This window comes from Atta cephalotes (assembly GCF_000143395.1).
Source record: "Atta cephalotes unplaced genomic scaffold scaffold00082, whole genome shotgun sequence".
NCBI classification, from domain to species: Eukaryota; Metazoa; Arthropoda; class Insecta; order Hymenoptera; family Formicidae; genus Atta; species Atta cephalotes.
Genome location: NW_012130146.1, coordinates 125,726 through 145,743, shown reverse-complemented (window position 1 = coordinate 145,743; position 20,018 = coordinate 125,726). Strand labels below are relative to the sequence as shown.

General features: G+C 31.5%; 1 protein-coding gene across 1 annotated transcript in view; it reads right to left on the bottom strand.

Annotated features, from left to right (window-relative positions):
- The window catches only part of LOC105624571 (hormone receptor 4), a 165,569-nt gene that overhangs the window by 55,503 nt on the left and 90,048 nt on the right, over positions 1 to 20,018 (bottom strand). The window contains exons 5-6 of the mRNA XM_012205929.1: positions 703 to 913; positions 166 to 507 (exon numbers count right to left, since the gene is read on the bottom strand). Of these exons, the coding sequence (XP_012061319.1) occupies positions 166 to 507; positions 703 to 913 (553 nt within the window). The remainder of the gene's footprint in view (positions 1 to 165; positions 508 to 702; positions 914 to 20,018) is intronic.

The following is a 20,018-nucleotide window of genomic DNA, read 5'->3' as shown; positions in this document are numbered from 1 at the left end:
GTACATTTAATATGTTCGTGTGACTTAATTCTTTTTTTTGCCTCGAACGATTCCGAACGATGGTTATCGATCGGTCGAAAATGATCGTAAATTAAAAAATGCAGTATCACTTCAAAGAAATTTAAAATTCATTTATTTTAAGAATAACAAAGCAAATACACTCACTTCAGAGGGATTAGTGAGCGCCGTCTTCAGGATAGTCCCGTTGACGAGATGACCCGAATGCGTAGGATGGCTCGGGTGGCTAGGAGTGGGTGGTGAGTTAAGTGGATCGCCTGATGAGATTTTGTGATGATGAAGGAAACTACCAGCTAGTTGGGCGTGCTGCTGCTGTTGCTGGCTGTGATGGGCAGCAGCTGCGGCCATATGCTTGTCTAGCATCGTCGTGCTCATTGTATTCTTGGCACCCCCGAGAGTACCCGAGCCGTTTACACCACCAACATTACTACCACTCATACTGCCGACGCCGCCCGTCTTGTTGCTCTTCTTGTGTTTCTTGTACTTCACCTGCGATCGATCAACAGGCGATTTTTTTAAATAATTGCAGCTGATTTGATCGTCGATTAATTTGAACGTTCTTCAACTGGACTTGGGTGAATATAGATATTCGAACGACAATCTATCATTTTATTTATTATACGATAGTATAAATTATAGTATTATAATAATGATTTTATTACTAAAACTTTAGTCGGTGCATACCTTATAAAGATTGTACACTGCACCCGAATTTCTTCCTCCAGGCATCCGGTCTTCTCGAACCGCCTGCAGGACCATACCCTGTTCGATGCACTTCTTGAACCGGCAGTACTGACACCTGTTTCTTTGCGCCTTCGTAATTTCGCAGCCTCCCTCTGCCACACACGTGTATACCCGTCTATTTTGCACGGTCCTTTTGAAGAAGCCTTTACATCTGCATGCAAATAAATCGAATTCTTGTAACTTGTAATTGACTAACTCATCAATTTACACAATAAAAATCTTATTGAATCGTAAAATTTGAAACTCATCAAATAGGAAATAGAAATTGGCTATAATGATCTAAGTTGGGATCTTTTTAATACTTAACTTAAATTTTACTTTAATTTAAAGTGAATCAATATATACTAGATATGTACATACATATATACCATATTGTAGTTACTTGAACCAGGCGCTGAAATTTTTCCGGAATTTCAAATTTTACGATCCAATAAGATTCTTATTGTTTATATCGTTTATATTACGTTTTCCATACATACCTATACTAATTATTGCGAAAAGTATTAACTAGGCTTAAGGCTTCCGTAGTCTAAAGACTAGGACGCTCATACAGAATGCAAGAAATCCGGGTTCAGCCTTCCGGCCGAGGTAATATTTTTCACAATAAATAAATTTATTTACAGATTTAATTTTATATATTTACAGATACATATTAAGTTTTTTCTAATAGATATCTATTGATCATCAAAAATTTAACTGTGATATTATTTCGGTAGTTTAGCTGCGTTTCAAATCCGGAAAAATTTCGTCGCATAGTTCAAATGACTATAATATGATATATATATATATATATATATATATATATGTGTATGTACACATATAGTATATATAGTATATATTAATTCACTTTAAATTAATTAAACATTAAAAAGATTCCAATTTAGACCGTTTTGGCCAAGATTTCCTATTTCCTATTTGAGTTTCGTCAATTTAGTCATAGAAGATACTCTTCATAAAAATAAAAAAAAGCTTAATATTAAAAAACTTCAGGATCATTATTTTCCTTTTCGCTAATAATTTATATATATACTATCATCGAAAAATTTCCGGACATGGAACTCAAAATTACATAATGTTCAGATCATCATAACTAAAAAATCGCAGACAAAATGATAAAAAAGCATTTTAAAGCTTGAAACTTATACTTTAGCATGCTTTCGATCGCTTTTCAAAAAAATTTTTTGCAGTTCTGTATCTTAATAAATATCACATTGTTGTATTTCTTAAAATTACATATATTTAATAGTGCGCTTTTTGATAAAAAGATTTTTTTTTAAAGTTTAATATTTTTGAAAAACAGTACAAAGATTTACCTCCAAAATACTTTTTTAAAAATTTTCTTATACAATAATTTTTTTTGATTGAATTACGCGTCATTGAAGCTAAACCTGCATAGCTCACAACCAACATTAAAATTCGGTGAAATACCAATAAAAAATTGAAGAAGTAACTTTTGAAATTCGAAGTTTGTATTTTAACAAGCTTCTAATCATTTTAAAATTTAATTCTACAGAATTAAAAAAATAAAATTTTTTGTGATGATTTTTTACCAAATTTCATCGTTGATTATTTAGCAATGCAAGTTTAGCTTCAATATTTGGTTACAAGATTGCCAAAGTGAGAATTATAAACAACTAATTACATGCAGTCTTTTTTGTCCTATCAATTGACGCCGCGCTCAGCTAATCAAGCACCAATTGGCAAAAGTGGAGGAGTAATTTTTCGGTAGTGCCCGGGACCAAAAGCTCATCACTGTCGCAGCGAGTTACTACAATAGAATATCTTCAGGGATGGGCAGTATTTGAAATACATGTAGTTAAAAAAATTTAAAGACATTTTTGTATTTTATATTCAAATACAATTTTTTGAGTATTTTGTATTTAAATACAATTTTTTGGGTATTTTACTCACTCCTGGTTGTATTGATTCTAATCTTTTCTCGTAGCAGGCGATCACTTATCCGAAGCTAACACATGGAGAAGCTTACACAATCGGATTTACGTTTCGTACGTGCGTGTGTATGTGCGTGTGTGGGTGTATGGGAGGGAGAGGGAGTAATGTTGAAAATAGAGGTAGCAATACTTTACATTAAAAATTTAATTTCATCTGCTCAAGCACGCGTGAGCACCCCCCTCTCTCCCCCCAAGAAGCATAAATTCAACTATGCAATCTTCACGTGGTATATTTTGGGTAAGGCTAATGCCAGCGGTAATCGTTTGCTGCGATATAAGATTAGAATCAATACAGCGAATGCCATTTTGCCCAAAATCGTAATTTCGAATATGAAGGATAAAAATGTCGCAACTGCTTCCTTTTAATCTCGTTGACTTTAATAGACTATAAAATTTAAAACTATGTTAACATCATAGGGGTTTCTCTTCACTGAAAAAAAAGATTGATTGCTATAACAATTTAGATAAAATATGTTATAGTATTTTTATATGGCTGCAGCAACCAGATTTTGGTTTTACCAACAAATTAGTTGCGTTACCCTACTGAAATCTTATACTGACATTGCGGATAGCCTATCCAACCGATAAGTTGGATAGGCTATCCGCAATGTCAGTATAAGATTGCTGCTACAACTAAAAATTGGTTGCTGCAGCCATATAAAAATGTTATAACATATTTTATCTAAATTGTTACAGCAACCAATTTTTTTTTTTCAGTCCCTTTTTGATCAAAGTAAATCGAGTTAAATAGAAACAAGTAATTGTCTCAGTTTTCAATTTTCACTTAAGTTTTTATGTAAAAATTATTTCTGTCTAAAAAATGATAAGAGCATCTTAAAGTTTTAAACTTTTTTTTCCTTTTTAATGAATACTGTACATTACTCAGTTCGTCTTTTATGAACAGTCAAAGTCAAACCATTTTTATTTCCAATGTTGAATAATTCGGTGAAAAAAAATTGTATGACATTCATAAAAAAAATAAATTAAAGATAAAGATTCACACTTTCGAAAGCTGTAAATAGTATTTGGGCCCGATTTCTCATTTGCGGCATGAAACTTTGCAAATTTCATAAAAATTTCATAAAAAATTTTGAAATTTAACAGATCATCATTTGTAATATTAGTTCATAAAAATCCATAAAAATCAGCCAAATTGTTATTTAAAGTACATATCTGAAAAATAGATAAAATAAAATCTGAAAAAATTTTAACGTCTCATTATGACCATTTTTGTAGAAGTTACATTCATTTAAAGTTTATCCATTTTTCAAAAGCGTGAGAAGTAATGCTTTAATTTCCGCGCGTTTTGTGTATGTGTGTGTGTGTTTGTGTGTGTGTGTATATCTTGTACAACTTTGCTTCCGCCGTTTTTCTATAGATGGCTTTAGCGGTAAGTGGTGGTCGAAATAAATAGATCATAGACGTCATATAATAAACTTGGGCATCAACATAACCCCATAGAAACATTAATCGATTTGTGTCTGCATCATAAAGTTATTCTCGATTGAAAATGTCAGTTTACGAGCCAAATTCTCATCATTTGCGGGAGGTTTTAATTTTTTGCTTCAATATGAAGAAATCTGCGGTTGAGGCTCATCGAATGCTCTCAAATACTTATGGTGAGGCCGCTATTAGTGAAAGAACGTGTCGTGAGTGGTTTCAACGCTTCAAGAACGGTGATTTTGACGTCCAAGATCATGCTGTGTATTTGATGGGACCAGCTCGGCGTAGTGTATTATGAACTGTTAAAACCGACTGAAACAATCACAGGTGATCGGTATCGAACGCAATTGATGCGTTTGAGCCGAGCATTGAAAGACAAACGGCTGCAATACAACGAGAGACACGATAAAGTGATTTTGCAGCATGACAATGCTCGACCCCATGTTGCGAAAGTGGTCAAGACATACTTGGAAACGTTGAAATGGGAAGTCCTACCCCATCCGCCGTATTCTCCAGACGTTGCTCCCTCAAACTATCATTTGTTTCGATCAATGGCACACGGCCTGGCTGACCAGCACTTCTTATGAAGAAATAAAAAATTGGATCGATTCGTGGATAGCCTCAAAAGATGACCAGTTTTTTCGACGCGGGATTCGTACGCTATCCGAAAGATGGGAGAAAGTAGTGGCCAGCGATGGACAATACTTTGAATCATAAATGTATAACCAATTTTTTACAATAAAGCCTCGAATTTCGGAAAAAAAACGGCGCAAGCAAAGTTGTACACCTAATATATATATATATATTGTGACGTGACATTTTCCGTTTGTCACCAGGATCGAAAGACCGAACTCTAGCGTCCTGAGTTCTTCCACTTTTTAGAAGGCAGACGTATCTGCGTACTCTTATACGTTATTTCGCCGATTTCGTGTTTGTTTCGTTCTATTTGCGCGTCCCGCAGATTTTCTGCAGCGATTTATCGTATTTTTTTTCGTGCGAGTTTTGCAGGAGAATTGGCGATCTCCTTGCGACCTCGGAAATTTTGCGTCGTCTCACCAAATATAGAAGAAGAGAGAAGATGCCTGGGACCGAGAATCGGAAGAGGAGTGATGGAGGACGGATTGGCCGGGGCGCCCAGCATCCTACAGGTAACACGCAGGTGATATCACTTCGCATTTCGATATCTTTGCTTTGGTTCGAAACATGTTTTGCCATACATTACAGGCGCATGGTGGCGAGGCCGCGAGGACAGCGACCGGGGATGGCCACTTTACGCCCAAGTGTCGACGGGAGGTCGGAAGCGGAGGCAACTATGGAAACGCCGAAAGGCGAGTCTCCCGTGAATTTGAGATCCAGGAGAGCTTCCGAGGCGGCCGAAGGAAACGTGGCGGCCCAGTCAAATTCCGCGCGCTAGGACGCAGGACGTAGATGACACGGCGTGCGATTCGTGGAGGGCCTCGCACCAATTAGGCACGATAAAACCCTCTCGTGGTGATAGCGATCACTGTGTGCTCTGGGAAGGATCAGCGCGCACTTGTGCTGTAACGAGTGAGCGAGGAACAGAAGAACGCAAGAGAGCCAGGGTAGCGAAAGAAAGAGCCTGACTATTGGGGTGAGACGAACGTAACAAGTTTGTAAGATCGCCAATTTCCGTGTCCGCGCGTAATTATCGTTGTCGTATTTTGTGTGCGAGAGGCACGCGGTATTGTAGTGCGTCAAGCTTTGCGCGAAATTTGTGTCTGAGCGTACCGCTTCTCGCGACGACTCGTTGTAAGATTTTCGGGAGAGTTACTTTTCGCGTCCGCCTTAACCACAGCCTGATCATTTCGTGAAGTATTGTCGCGTGCCGATTGGCCTTGTATTGGAATTTTGTATCGTAATGTCTGTACGTTCTCTGTCTATTTCCGGCATTTTGTAAAGTCGTTCGAAGCGCGGATGAGCACGAGGTCATGTTCGCGGGGAGACCGCAACCGTCTCGGCTATCGTAGCGTCGGCTACTACTCGTGTGATTTGCGAAAAGTATTTTTACGTGGCGTGAGCTCGTGCCGTCGAGAGTTAGCGCAATTAATACGCCCCACATAGAGCATATCGGGACATATGCTAAAGTAACGCCTTGCGATCGCACATTGTTGTCGTGACCTTATCAACGAGTACCAACGAGAGCCGGAGCCTAATCAAATATATTTGTTATTTTTTCTTGTTAATAATTATGTGATTTATGCCGCCGTCTATTCGCTTCTCCACACGGTCCTCTATCCTCGACCATGATCCGTCCTCTCTACCATTTCCGAGGCTGAGCCGCCGATTACGAGAGCCGTCGACGTTCGCAATTCTGTAGAAAATCGCATAGAGAACCTCCCGATTAATTCCGATAAAGAGTGGCACGCTCACTCACCTGGCGCCCAACCGTTTTCGAAATCTTGCGGGACCCTCAGGAGATGCCGCATAACAGAGCCGTTGAGCGATACATTCACGAAACTTTGCAATACCGTGCCGTTGAGCGATACGTCCGTCAAAGCGTTCGCGCGACCGATCGCTTAATTGCGCCGTTCCTGATGGCGCCAATTTCATGCCCTATGGTTGGTTATTTTCAAATGCTCACCGTTTGAAAACTATTGATGCCTTAAGATTTTGCTATTAATATTTTCGATTTACTTTTTCATGAGGAATATGTACGTGCTCCTGCGCTAACTCTAGTACACTATATATATATAGAATAACCTGGACAAATTAATATATATGCAGGATTCTGCATTTGAAGTACAGGACATGGTACTTTATGCTAAAAGAAACAATTTTTTCCTTTTGCAAAATTGCGTACTATAAACACTAATAGTTTTTGCAGGAGAGCAAGTTGAAATTAATAAATAAGCGCAAAAATTATTTATCAGGCATAGTTTTGCAAAAGGAAAAAGTTGTTTGTCTTATCTTAAGTTGTTTTTATCTTAAAGTTATGTTCAATACTTCTAAATGCGCGAATTTTGGGACGCCTTGCATGTACATATACAAAGTGTCCCATTTAAATTGCCCCAAGCATCTTAAAAAATATGTGAGATACTAAAAAATGTTTCAAATAAGAGTGGAATGATTTCGAAGGGAACGTTTTTTGATCATGTTGTCCTTTTGCAGCTTGAGAAAATTAAATTTTTTTTGCGTTTTAGAGGCAAAATTGCTATAAAAGATTTGTTTGCGGGAAGTTGTTAGAAATAATAACATATTATACAACATACTAAAACTTCTGATCACCAACTAACTTGTAAAACTTTTCAGTTTCAAAAAACTATCAATAATGCGATTTTTCAAAAATATCTAATAAGTATTCATTTTATCGAAATAAAGATCATTATCAAAAAAAGCTGATAAAATTATTAACAATTTCTTTTGAAGAAGATCATACGATTAATATTTTCTATTAGTAATAGAATGTTTTTAAGAATGTTGTATTTTTGATCATTTTGACAATTCGAATTTTTTCCGTAAATAAATTTGGCTACTTTTACATATAGAATAATTCATATGAAGATTGAAGATTATTAAATTCCCTTATGAAGATTGAAGATTATTAAATTCTCAAAATCGTTTTTTATTCATTCTCGTACAATCAATAGTTTCCGAGATATATGTCCGAGAAAGGTTTAACTTGCGTAATTAGAATCTAAAAAGAATATTTTGTTTATTTGTACATTGCTCGCGTCTGGCAATGTATTTTGATGATACAAACAAATAAATTATAAATTATATTATATAACCTTAGTTATTACATGGTGATCCAGATTAACCGCAGGTTAATTATTATTATTATTATAATGTTATTATAACGTATATACATCGGCATGTATATATGTTATAATAACATTATAATAATAATAATAGTTTTTGAATGGTTGGTGAGCTTTTGAATCGTCCAATCACGACGTGTAAAATTCGCGCCGTCAGACAGGGCACAAATAAGCCGCGTTAGCATTTTGATATTATAGTTACTTATCTAAACGTCATGAATGAGTATTGAAAGGTTTCGTGAAATCTCTATTAATGACTATTGCTATATTTTTAAATTGAGCCCAATTTGATTGTCGATTTAATTTCAATTGCAAATTTAATATCATTAAAACATCATTAAAAAGTATGTATTTTAATATTTTAATATTTTAATATTTTACTATTTTTAAAATATGCATTTTAATAAACAAATATTAATAAATTAAATCAATATTAATTAAATTAGTCAAACAAATAATATTAAAAACATCAATCAATAAATATTTCTAAAACTTCTTTTCAAGTAGTTCTGTTATAAACAATATTAGAAAAAAAAATTACATTTGAAATTCGCATTTGATATAAATAAATATTTTATATTTATGAAATGAAATGAACGAAATTCCGAATTACGATATGAGAAATAAGGAAAGTATTACAGTGAAGAAATCAAAGTAAGCAAATAATAAGCTATATTATTATTAAAAATTACAATTAAAATGTAATTTTATAAAATTATTAAATTTTTTCTAATCTTGTTTATGACAAAACTATTTGAAAACAAGTTTTGAAAATATTTGTTGACTGATGTTTTTAATATTATTTATTTGGACGATTTAATTAATATTGATTTAATTTATTACTTAAAATGTATATCTCAAAAACACACTTTATAATGATGTTTTATCGAATTTGCAATTGAAATTACTCCTTGTCAATTTAATTTAAGAATATGGCAATAGACGTTAATAGAGATTTCACGAAACCTTTTCAATACTCATTTAGCACCGTGACATTTAGTGATATCTTTCAAAGCATAATCACGGCCGGCCGCTTGATCTAATCTGATGGCGCAAACACGTGGATAATTTCAAAGACTCACCATTCAGAAACTGTTGACACCTCAACATTTTGCTATTAATATTTTCGATTCAGTTTTTCATGAGAAATACCGCTCTTGCGGTTGGTCTGGACCCCTGTATAATAATCAAGTTGGTCCAGAATTCTTTTGTCAAAATTTATCTCGTTTAAAATACTTCAGAAACTAAAATCGTAATAAAAAATCTAATGAAAATTTTATTATATATTCAAAATAGCTTTCGATTGCGACAGTCCGATTAAAATTGGTATACTCAATCTTCATATCTCGAATCTCTTAAAAAAGATCATTTGCATTATTTTCTAAGTTTCAGACTTACACGTATACATACACGTAAAGCCAGTTTGTCATACAAGGGGCTATCACAATACCTATATAATATAACTATAAAAAATTATGCAATATAAACGAATATTAACATACGCACTCAGTCTAATATTTAATCCAACTACTCTTGGGTCCAATCTTATGCGATTTTTCATATTGCTGTAACTTGTTTATAATATAATTTGAAAATTCGGATTAAGGCTGAAGAAAAACTGTCCATAAATATGATAAGTCTGCAAAGGTATTTTTTTTACGTTATTCTCGATGTGAGAAAGTTCAAAGAGAGTACTTGAGACCCACACGTGACGCTTGTAAGTTTTCGGCATTCTGGATATCTCTTTATTTTTTATTAAATATTCGTTTATTGAGTTTCGGATAATATAAAAGTAAATATATGAAAATGTAGAATTAAAAAGAATTATTTCAATAATAAATAGTAATAGTAAATAGAAATTTTATAATCTCTGTCAGTCTTCGGAGATCGCTCCGGCCGGGTCGGATGTATTAACTTTAGAGCGAGTGTTGCATCCTCCTCTAAATTAAAACCCTAATAATATATATAAAATCCTTAATTATATATAATATAATAATATTTATACATGTATATCACTTTATCTATCATTTTATATTGTTCAAATAATAAAATTTTATTTATTAATTATAAACTTATAATATGTTATAATATGTATAAGATTTTTAAAAAATGTCGATTTTCGATAGTTTATATTTTTTTTGAGCGATTCATATCGTACTATTTTTTTTGTTAATTCAAAGGATCAACTAAAAAATCTTACGGATTTTTGCTTAAATATTAAATTTAAAAATTTGAGAATCCGAAGTAATCATTTTTTATGAATTTTTCTAATAAAATTTCTTTGAAGCATTGTAATTAATTGAAAATAAAATATTATTTATTTGATTCATATTTATCTGTCTTTGTCTGACTTCGAGGTATAAATTTCACACGTTTTGAATTAAAAAAAATATGTATTCAGTCCAGAGATATAGCGTGACAAAGTTGCAGGATTTCACAGACCCTGATATGACCAGAAAGGTAATCAAATACCATATAAGAATAACGTGCTAGAAATATATAATATACTAAATATTTAAATATAAAAATATTAAAAATATATAATATACTAAAAATATATAATATTCTAAAATATAATTGTCCGAATTTGTTCGACGACGATGATGCCAATCGATGACGACGACGCCGATCGACGTCGATGACTAATTAACGCTCACAACAATATTGAAGAGACTACAAGAAAGAAATTCATAAATACTATCAACAATATCAGCGAATTAATTAATAATATTAATCGTACTTGTCGAAGTTGCATATCTCCGAAACTATTAATCCTAAAAATATGAACCAAACGTCAAATTCAAAAGAATATTATCTATTAAGAGGAGAAAGTGTTATTATTCTAATATTTTTTTTTCAACACCGTTTTTCACAAGTTATGGACACAATTATACTTATGAACCATAATTTTCACTCAAAAAATCGTTGCAGAAAACTCTTTTTTCAAATAATTGTATCTTGCACAAAAATTGACGAAGAGAAAAGAAAAAAAACATTTTATAGGAAATTTTATAAGCTTTAATTTAATTTATTTTACTTTTTACCGTAAATCCTTTAAAAACTGAGATAGAGTTAACCAGAGTAATTGTGACAATGGAGTAATTGCAATGATGTTTAGTTTTATGTATTAAAATTCAAAAAGACTTCATATTTTATATTATTCCATGATAATTTGACTTTAAATTGATATAAATTTTCCTAAATACAAAAATGTTATATTATAATAATTATCAAATCCATAAAACATTGTAAAAAAATTATCAAAGTTTGCAGATATTTATTTAAAGTCAATTTCTTTTCCAGAAGCCATTTTAAACGATATTCATTAAGATTACTACGATTCTAAATTAATTTTTTGTTAAGATTATAATACAATTAATAGTATACACAATTTTTTAATTGACCGTCACACTTACCTTACTGTTAATTCAATGTATAGAGAGTATAATAGTGACGATAAATATCAGGAAAACCGTGATGCTTCGCACGCGATTGCGTTAAATAATGGCTTGCCCGTTGTCACAAATGCGACATGTTAAAATACTGATTATATGTTTATTAATAATTTTACATAAGTATAATTCAAATATTATACTTTGGACTGTATTAGCACTGTATTTGTATAATAATATTGTATAATAATATTCATGCATAATCTGTTTTTATTATCAAATGAATATTAATTTCAAGTTCATCAGTCACTGATTTGTAACAATGTTAAGGTTATAAAGAAGAAAATAAACCTTAAATATATTTTCTTATTATTTTTCCTTATTTTTCAATGTTGTCTTACATAAAATAAATAATTTTGATGTATTATAAAATTTATTAGCAAATATTTTATTATTTTACAGATTATACCGCGAAACTGTGGGAGTATTCTCTTTTTATTGGTAGTGCAACTATCATGATGTCACAATAGTGCAGGCATTCCAAAATTACTGTGATATTGCTAGCACTACTGTAACATCGTATTTCGGAATGACTTTGCAGTAGACTGGCAATGTAAATATGGATAAACGTAGTAAATTGTCAATAAATTTGACGAAACAACAACGATAGTTCTTCCGAAGAAGGAACTAATTATGAGATTACCAATTCAAGCAGTTTGATCTCGTGTTAAAAATTATATGGACACAGTTAATAAATATTCAGTGGAATTTAAGAATCATTTTCGGTAAAATGAATATATATATGCATCTTCTGTAGTTAAAATGTATATATTTTTTTTATTTCTTGGATTGAATATTTCGATGCATGTGTTTCTTTAAGTGATGCCATATTGCACAGTAACTGCTCCGAAAGCCGCAGTAGTCGCAGTGGCAATATGGCTATCATTTACGATGTTATTGAAAGAACTAGACACTGTTGTAGCGCGCTGGGTAGTACTGGCGGAACAATTTTTCAGTACTAGCAGTGTATATCAGAACACATTCTACATTCCGAAGAGAAAGGAAGTTTTACTTGATAGAAGAAATATTTATATATTTGAAGAAATATTTATATATTTATATACTTGAAGAAGAAATATTTATATATTTTTACTTACCTATATATAAAGAACGAAAAGATATGTTAAATGTAAAAAAACTAACTTTGCGTTTTTTCGTCACAATTATCCTAATTGACCCTATTTATAAAAGTATTTATAAAAGTAAAACGGAGAACACGATTTTTTTTTAAAAAAAGGCAATTTTTTCTCAAAGTTGTTTTTCCAAATAAATTAAAAATGATTTTGGAAAATGATACGCAACTAGGATCGTATGTAAACTTTGAGAAAAATGTAAATATTATTTTTTCCAATTCGATTATATACTTATATTAAATGAACTTATATTTTAATGTAAAAATTGAAAGTCCCATATTTTTTGAAACATCATATCTCGGGAATTATTGTTCGTACGAAGTTAAAAAAAAAACATTCGTGGGAAAATTGCGGAAAAGAAATTTTTATTCTATGAAACCACTACAAAGAAATTCGACAGAAACAAAAATGTCAAAAACACTATTTTTATCGGTAATACAGGCGGCTCCAGCATCCTCTTAACTCTTACCCTCCTAAGGGAGGTCACTACTGAGTGATTCCTGTTCGTGCAAATTTCTCGCAAACTCGATGAATCTGGTGTTTGTTATCTTCCCATAAAAAAAGTTTGTGGTGGGGGAGATCTGTGCGCGGCAACGCGACTCTGGCCGTCAATCTACCTGTGATTGTTCAGTTCAAGTCGATGTACGCTCATCTCTAAGTATGTAAAGAGTACTTTTTGTACAAGATAAAAATTGTGTCAAAATCATTATAAGTATTCTATTTTCAATCTAAATTAATGTCTGAATGTTTTCATTAAACAAATTTTTTAAATTATTGTCCGGAAAGTTCGTGCCGACTAACCTTTATAATTTAATAAATGTATACTAAAATTTAAATTTTCTGTGTTTAAATTTTCCTTCAACATCGGCACGAACTTTCCGGACAACCCAATATTTTTTAGACAAAATGGAGCTAAAAAGGCGAGTCACGCCTTTCTTTACATATTTATCTAAATGTGTGCTTATATTTTATATTTTTTTTCATTAAAATTACATTATTTTACAACAAAATAAAAAAATGCATATTTTAACTCGATTTTTCCTATTTTTCCTTGAAAATTACTCATATTCATGTGCTCAAATAATTCAACTTTTTGTAGAATTCAAAGTTCTAATATTTTTTTTTTCAAAACTTCATATCTAAACTACAAAATCCTGAAATGATTTTTTAATATTTTTTTATTAAAAGTTTTTTATGAAAAGTTATAATTCTTTAAATCAAATGCCATTTTTTCCTACCTTATGAGTCTTTCGGTAATTATAAATTATTACTACACTTTATTATTTTCCAAAATGAAGTTTTAATATTTATTTTAGAAAATTGAAAGTGTATTGGTCAATTTTTAGAAATTTTTTAAATTATTTTGAATAGGTGAAAAAATGAATGGATTTTAGTGACTCTCGTTCGTAGAGATGAGGCACCAAATTGTACCTAGTAGGGTAAGGATTAAGTTTTAAACATATATACGTGTCTGCGAAACTAAATTATGAAATTAGTACTATATTATTAGTTTCTTATTTTTAATTTAATTACTTAAATTTTAAACAAATAACAAGAAGGGGCAACAAGCCAGATTTTTGTGTATTTTTATGTATTCTTCGAACATACGTTTCGACCTTATTATTAGGTTATCCTCAGTGTAAAAAAATTAAACGCAAATTTGACAAAATTAATAAAACAATTAAAATCATACAATAATTACACAAAAAGTTAGTAGTAGTATTCTATCTATCTTCTGCACAATGCGATGCTTTTCGTTCTGATAATATTATCGATTGTATTCTTCCATTATAACAGTCGCAATAAGTCCATAATGATAAAAATATTGAACATGATGAGTCATTAAATAAAAATGTACCAGCACACATCCTCAACTGGGATTGGTAAACCAGGATATAATCAGTAATTGAAACAATGAGTCAATTTAATTCGCAAGAAGCAAATGTGATCAAAGATAAAAATTGAAACTAGTTCAGTCAAATTGCTTGTATTGTATTACCTAACTTAAATTTTAACAGTCACTTTCATAAGCATCGATCGTTTTTAATAGTACCTCGTCGATGACTACGTTTGCACCCAATGACCTATATCGATCCAAAGTAGGTTTAGTTACCAATCGTTTACATCGGATTTCAAAATTGACGGGGTCGTATTTAGCCCACATTGCACTGATCCGAATTAGAGCCATTTCATGTTTTGTACAAATCTCGCGCATTACACCGAAAAAGCAGACGACCTATTTTAGGTCAAGCCATTAAAAAACGAAGCCTAATTTAAGCTAGATTGGATCATTTATCAAGTATTTATAACATGGGGACCTAAATTTTTATAATAAATAATTTAATAATTTAAGTCGAATTTAGTATAGACCAAATGCGGACTAAGCGCACGATGTAAATGTAGCTACTATTAGGGCTATAGCATACAAAAAATTCAAGGCAGCAAGATGTAAGCAGAAAGGAAATCAACATGTTGGATTAGCTACTGCTTACATTATAGTCTTACAGACTCTATTATGATTAGTCAATTCGCTTACTGCTTACGTTTTACTGCTTAAGCTTTTTGTGTGCCATGGTCCTAAGGGTTGCCGCACATAAAATTCCGCAACAGTGATGTAAGGCGTAAACTTAAGCCGATAAGCCAGAATATTGCTTTAGGTCTACATAATCTAATGGAAATGAAAATAACAAATTTATCCATAATCTCGCAATAAAGTGAATTTTAATTGGTTGAAACTCGCCTTATGGATAAGTTTACTGCTATTTCCATTAGAGTATGTAGATCTAAAGCAATATCTTGATTGGCTCATCGGCTTAAGATTACTGTTACAAAAATTTTGTGTGCAGCAGCCTTAATTGCGAAGGGGTAACTTAATGAAATCACGGGACAGGATCCTCGAAATCTTTACGAAATTCCTATGTAATTGTTTTTGCAATCAGCTGTAATCATGAAGTTAGATGAAATCATGCGTAATCATCAGAAATAATGAAATGATATGTAATCAACAGAAATCATTGTAATTTTCTATATAATCATTATAAAATCTATGATGAAATCATGTGTGACCACCTGACGTGAAATCTGATGAAATCAATATGAATAATTACTTTAAAGTACCAGAACGTCAACAATATATGCAGCGATGTTTTGTACATAGATGATGCGATATATATATTGGTTGCGCTTTTTTGTATATACATACAGAACTCTAGGGATGCGTTCCAAATTTGTGCATCAAACGCATAGAATAGTCTCAAAACGCAATAGATGTAATAAGCTTTGAGCCATAAGATATTAATCACAGTCAAATGTAAGGAGAATAATCAATGATTGGTTGATTTCTTATTGTTTAAGATTTATTACATCTAGAATGTGTTTACTTTTTACTCTCACGCTGTAAACTTCATTCTATCTTTATTACTTGCTACTTGCGGAAAAAGGATAGAATGAAGCTTATAGCACGTGAGCACAAAAAGTAAATGTATCCCTATTGTGTTATGGGACTGTTCGAGACTTATATACACAAGCGCGACTGACATACATATGACATACATATGACTCGACACTTAGGTCTGCCACAAACAAAATTTCTGTAACAGTAACCTTAAAATGTAAACTTAAAAATTGATGAGTTAATCAGGATATTGCTTTAGATCTATGTAATCTAACGGAAATAGAAATAGCAGTAAATTTATTCATAAGACAAACTTCAATCGATTGAAATTTGCTTTAAGCCCATTCTACAATTGCGTAAACGTAGTTGTAAAAATTGACTAATTACATCGAATATTTTCTTTATATTTGACTGTGATTGGTTAACTATATTATAACTATATATTTTTATAACTATAACCACTTACAACTACGCTGTATTGTAGAATGGGCTGTATGGATAAGTTTACTATTTCTATTTCCATCGGCTTAAGTTTCCGTCTTACCTCGCAAACACAATAGAATAGTCGATTATTCTTCTCATATTTGACTATTGATCAATTTCTTAAGGCTTAAGACTTATTATTGTGTTTGCGGGATTATAGTTATTGTTACAGAAATTTTGTCTGCGGTAGTCCTGCGCGTAAATTGTTTCATACATTATATCTTACAATAATATTCAAAATCAATATTGATCACTATTGATAACACAAACCGATCATATTAAAGAATCACTAAGTACCAACTGATTATAGTTTTCTCTGATGAACGCAGTCATTGATTACATTTAATATGAATAATTATAAAGTCAATATTTATTATGTGTGCAAAGTTGATGATACATTGATCATATCGTCTGGAAATGCGGCCGGTGGACATACTTGCAATATATCTAATTTTTTTTCATGTTACTGTGTTGATTCATTTATAATCATAAGTGATTTTCGTAGATTTTTTTCATACCAAATTCAAATTCGTAGCTAAAATTGCTCCATCAGGTTTACGAAATATTTTAATCTAAAAATGCTCGAAAGACCTTTTTAGCACTTTTAACACTTTTGGAGAATATCTCGGAAACCTGATGTTATGGAGCAATTTTAGGTACGGATTTGGTTTTAGGTGTCAAAAATCTTCGGAATTACATACTGCCGTTTCTGGGTAAAAATATTTTTTTGTAGGCCTATGTAATTAATAAAAAAATGATTAATAATGTCATCAAGGATTATATATTCATGCGGTATTATTTCGTATATATTCACTAATGGTGAGTGTTGGAACAGATACCGTTTGAAAGATATCTAGCTATAGGTATAGATACATAGAAAATGTATTTAGGTACAGATACATTTTTTTTATAATTACCTCAGTATAGATACAGATATAAGAAAAAAGTATCCGAAAATTTAAATACTTTTTAGGTACTTAAAAAAAGGAAAAAAGAAAAATAGGGAAGAGAAAAAAATAGAGAAAACAAAAAGAGAAAAAGATATAAACAGCGTAAAATGCTACATTTTATTTGTTTGTTTTAATATATAAAAGAATGTCTCGATAATGAAAATTTAAATCAAAAACAATAATTGCGTTCATATACAAAAGATTCCCGACCTACGAGATCACTTCTCATTAGCGGGTACACTGAAAAAAAATGATTTTGTTATAGGAACAAATCAAGAAAAAACAAATGTGATTTTTTGTTAAAAAAATGATCGATTAGTTACTATTGCAAATTAGTTACTATTGTAAATTAATCATTTGTCAATGTAACAAATAATCAATAGTATCGCTAGCAAATAAAAGGTTCATATATAGTATACATAGAAGTCGTAGATGATCATAAGATCTCAAATCGTAAGAAATTGACCAGTTCTAATCAAGTATTCTCCCTGTATTTGCCTGTAACTGGTCAGTTTCTCTTGATTTAAAACGATCATCTATAGATTTATTTGTCCTACTCATTCTATCAAACGCGTTGGAGTGAATAAAAGCTATGGTAGGAACATGTTGGAGCATGTTGGAGCTATGGTAGAAACATGTTGGAGCATGTTGGAACTTCGATGCGAACAAACCTTATGATTTCTATGATAAACTAAAGTCTATCCAAAAGATAGATTAGATTCTATATAATTTGCTTCTATTACTAATAATTAGTTGGTATAGCAGATTAATAGCAATCACAACAAATCAATTTTGTTGTCACATATTTATCGATTACTTGTTAAAGGTACTAGTGATTTGTTAAATTAACAAAATCCTTTCTCTCATTGTTAGTGTAGAACGGACTAAACTAAGTCGAAAAGTCCTTTATCATTTGCAATTTTCGCACTTTAGGAGATATTAATTTCTAAAGTTCAAATAAGCACATATCCGGACTACCATCAAGACGCCTATCAGTTGCAGTTGATTATCGCGCGAAGACTACTTGGCACGCGCTAAGCGCCATAACTCAAGCAGCGCGCCTACCAAGCAGTCACTACTCCCCGCGCAACAAGCGATTGGACGTGTATTTGACAGTAATCCGCGCGGATACGTGCTCATTAAGTGATATTTAAAAATTAATATCTTCTAAAGTACGCAAAAATTGCACAATGGTAAAAGATTTTTCGATTCACTAGGAAAGTTTTACGACTGTCCCGATTTGATTCTCCATGAAATATATTGTTAAACACGAAAATCTAAGAGACACGTATTTTTTTATATGTCCCTTAAATCATGTTTAAGAAGTAAAACACTCCTTTGAAAAAAATGATATTTTTGTGAATATCGTCGGAAGTATAAAAGGAAGTGGAAAAAAATTTTTTAACAAAAGTTGTATGGTTTCAAGAATACTCCAATGTTGTGAAGAAAAAATTATAAAAAAATTTTTTTTGTTAAACAAAAAAAATTAAAATTTTTTTTTCTTCACAACATTGAAATATTGATACAATATTTTTGATGATTTATAATATAGTAAAGATGATTTATAATAGATGCAATAATCAAAAATTAATTTCTAATATAATATAAAATAAAATATATAAGTATTTTATACCTATGTATCTAAAACTTAAAAGATATCGTATCCAAAAATAACTAGATACGGATACAGGTATAATATCCTATAAGGATCTAGGTAATGCACTTAGGTATAACTAAAGTCTAAATATTGTATCTAGACTTTTATCTAAATACGTTCCAACACTGATGGTGACCTAAATGATGTAAATCTTATAAAAAAAGCATTAAAATATCCCATTGACGATTACATAAGAAAGGAACAATGAGGAAGGAAGATTTATTATAATCATTTAATCAATACAGATGACTATTATTTTTCTACATCGTTCGTTAAATTAAAATTGCTAATTCTTAATTATTTTTTTTTATCACGTGGATTTGGAACATAGAATGATAGAGATAATAAGAAAAGAAACAGTTAATCTATATACAGCTAATTTAAAAAACATATAAATTACGTTTTTTACGTGCTAAATAAGAATTTATTATTTTTGTAACTTTCACGAAATATAAATCGTGAAGTGAGAATATTCGACAAGATATGATAAAAAAAATTGGTATCAAATTATATTTTTAATGAATATCAGATTTTTTATTTAAGGTTGGTAAAGCGGCTAGGAACGCGTTCCGAATGAAGCACATAATACATTATTTATCTTTGTTACACAAATAATAAAGGATAAAATAATACATCATGCACTTCATGCGTAATTCTGAATGCACCCTAGGTCTGCTGGCTTGCTGTCCGAGCAATTAAATATGATTGATTGGATCTAGAGATCCTCAAGAGAGAATCTGGAAAACGTTCGCCATGATAATGAAAACTAATGATTTTTCATAAAACTTATAGTAATTGAAAGGGGAATAGGACGTCGAACTAAGCAACATTTAAAGGACAGAAATATCTTTCTATTCTCTTCTATCTTCTTTTGGCACGCAAAAAGAAGAAAAGTTACTGAGCAGGACAGAAATACGTACAGAAATATATCTTCTGTCTCTCAGATATTGCTCACTTCCACTCATTGTTTAGATAGGTTATTCCAGTTACTATAAGTTCTATGTGATTTTTAT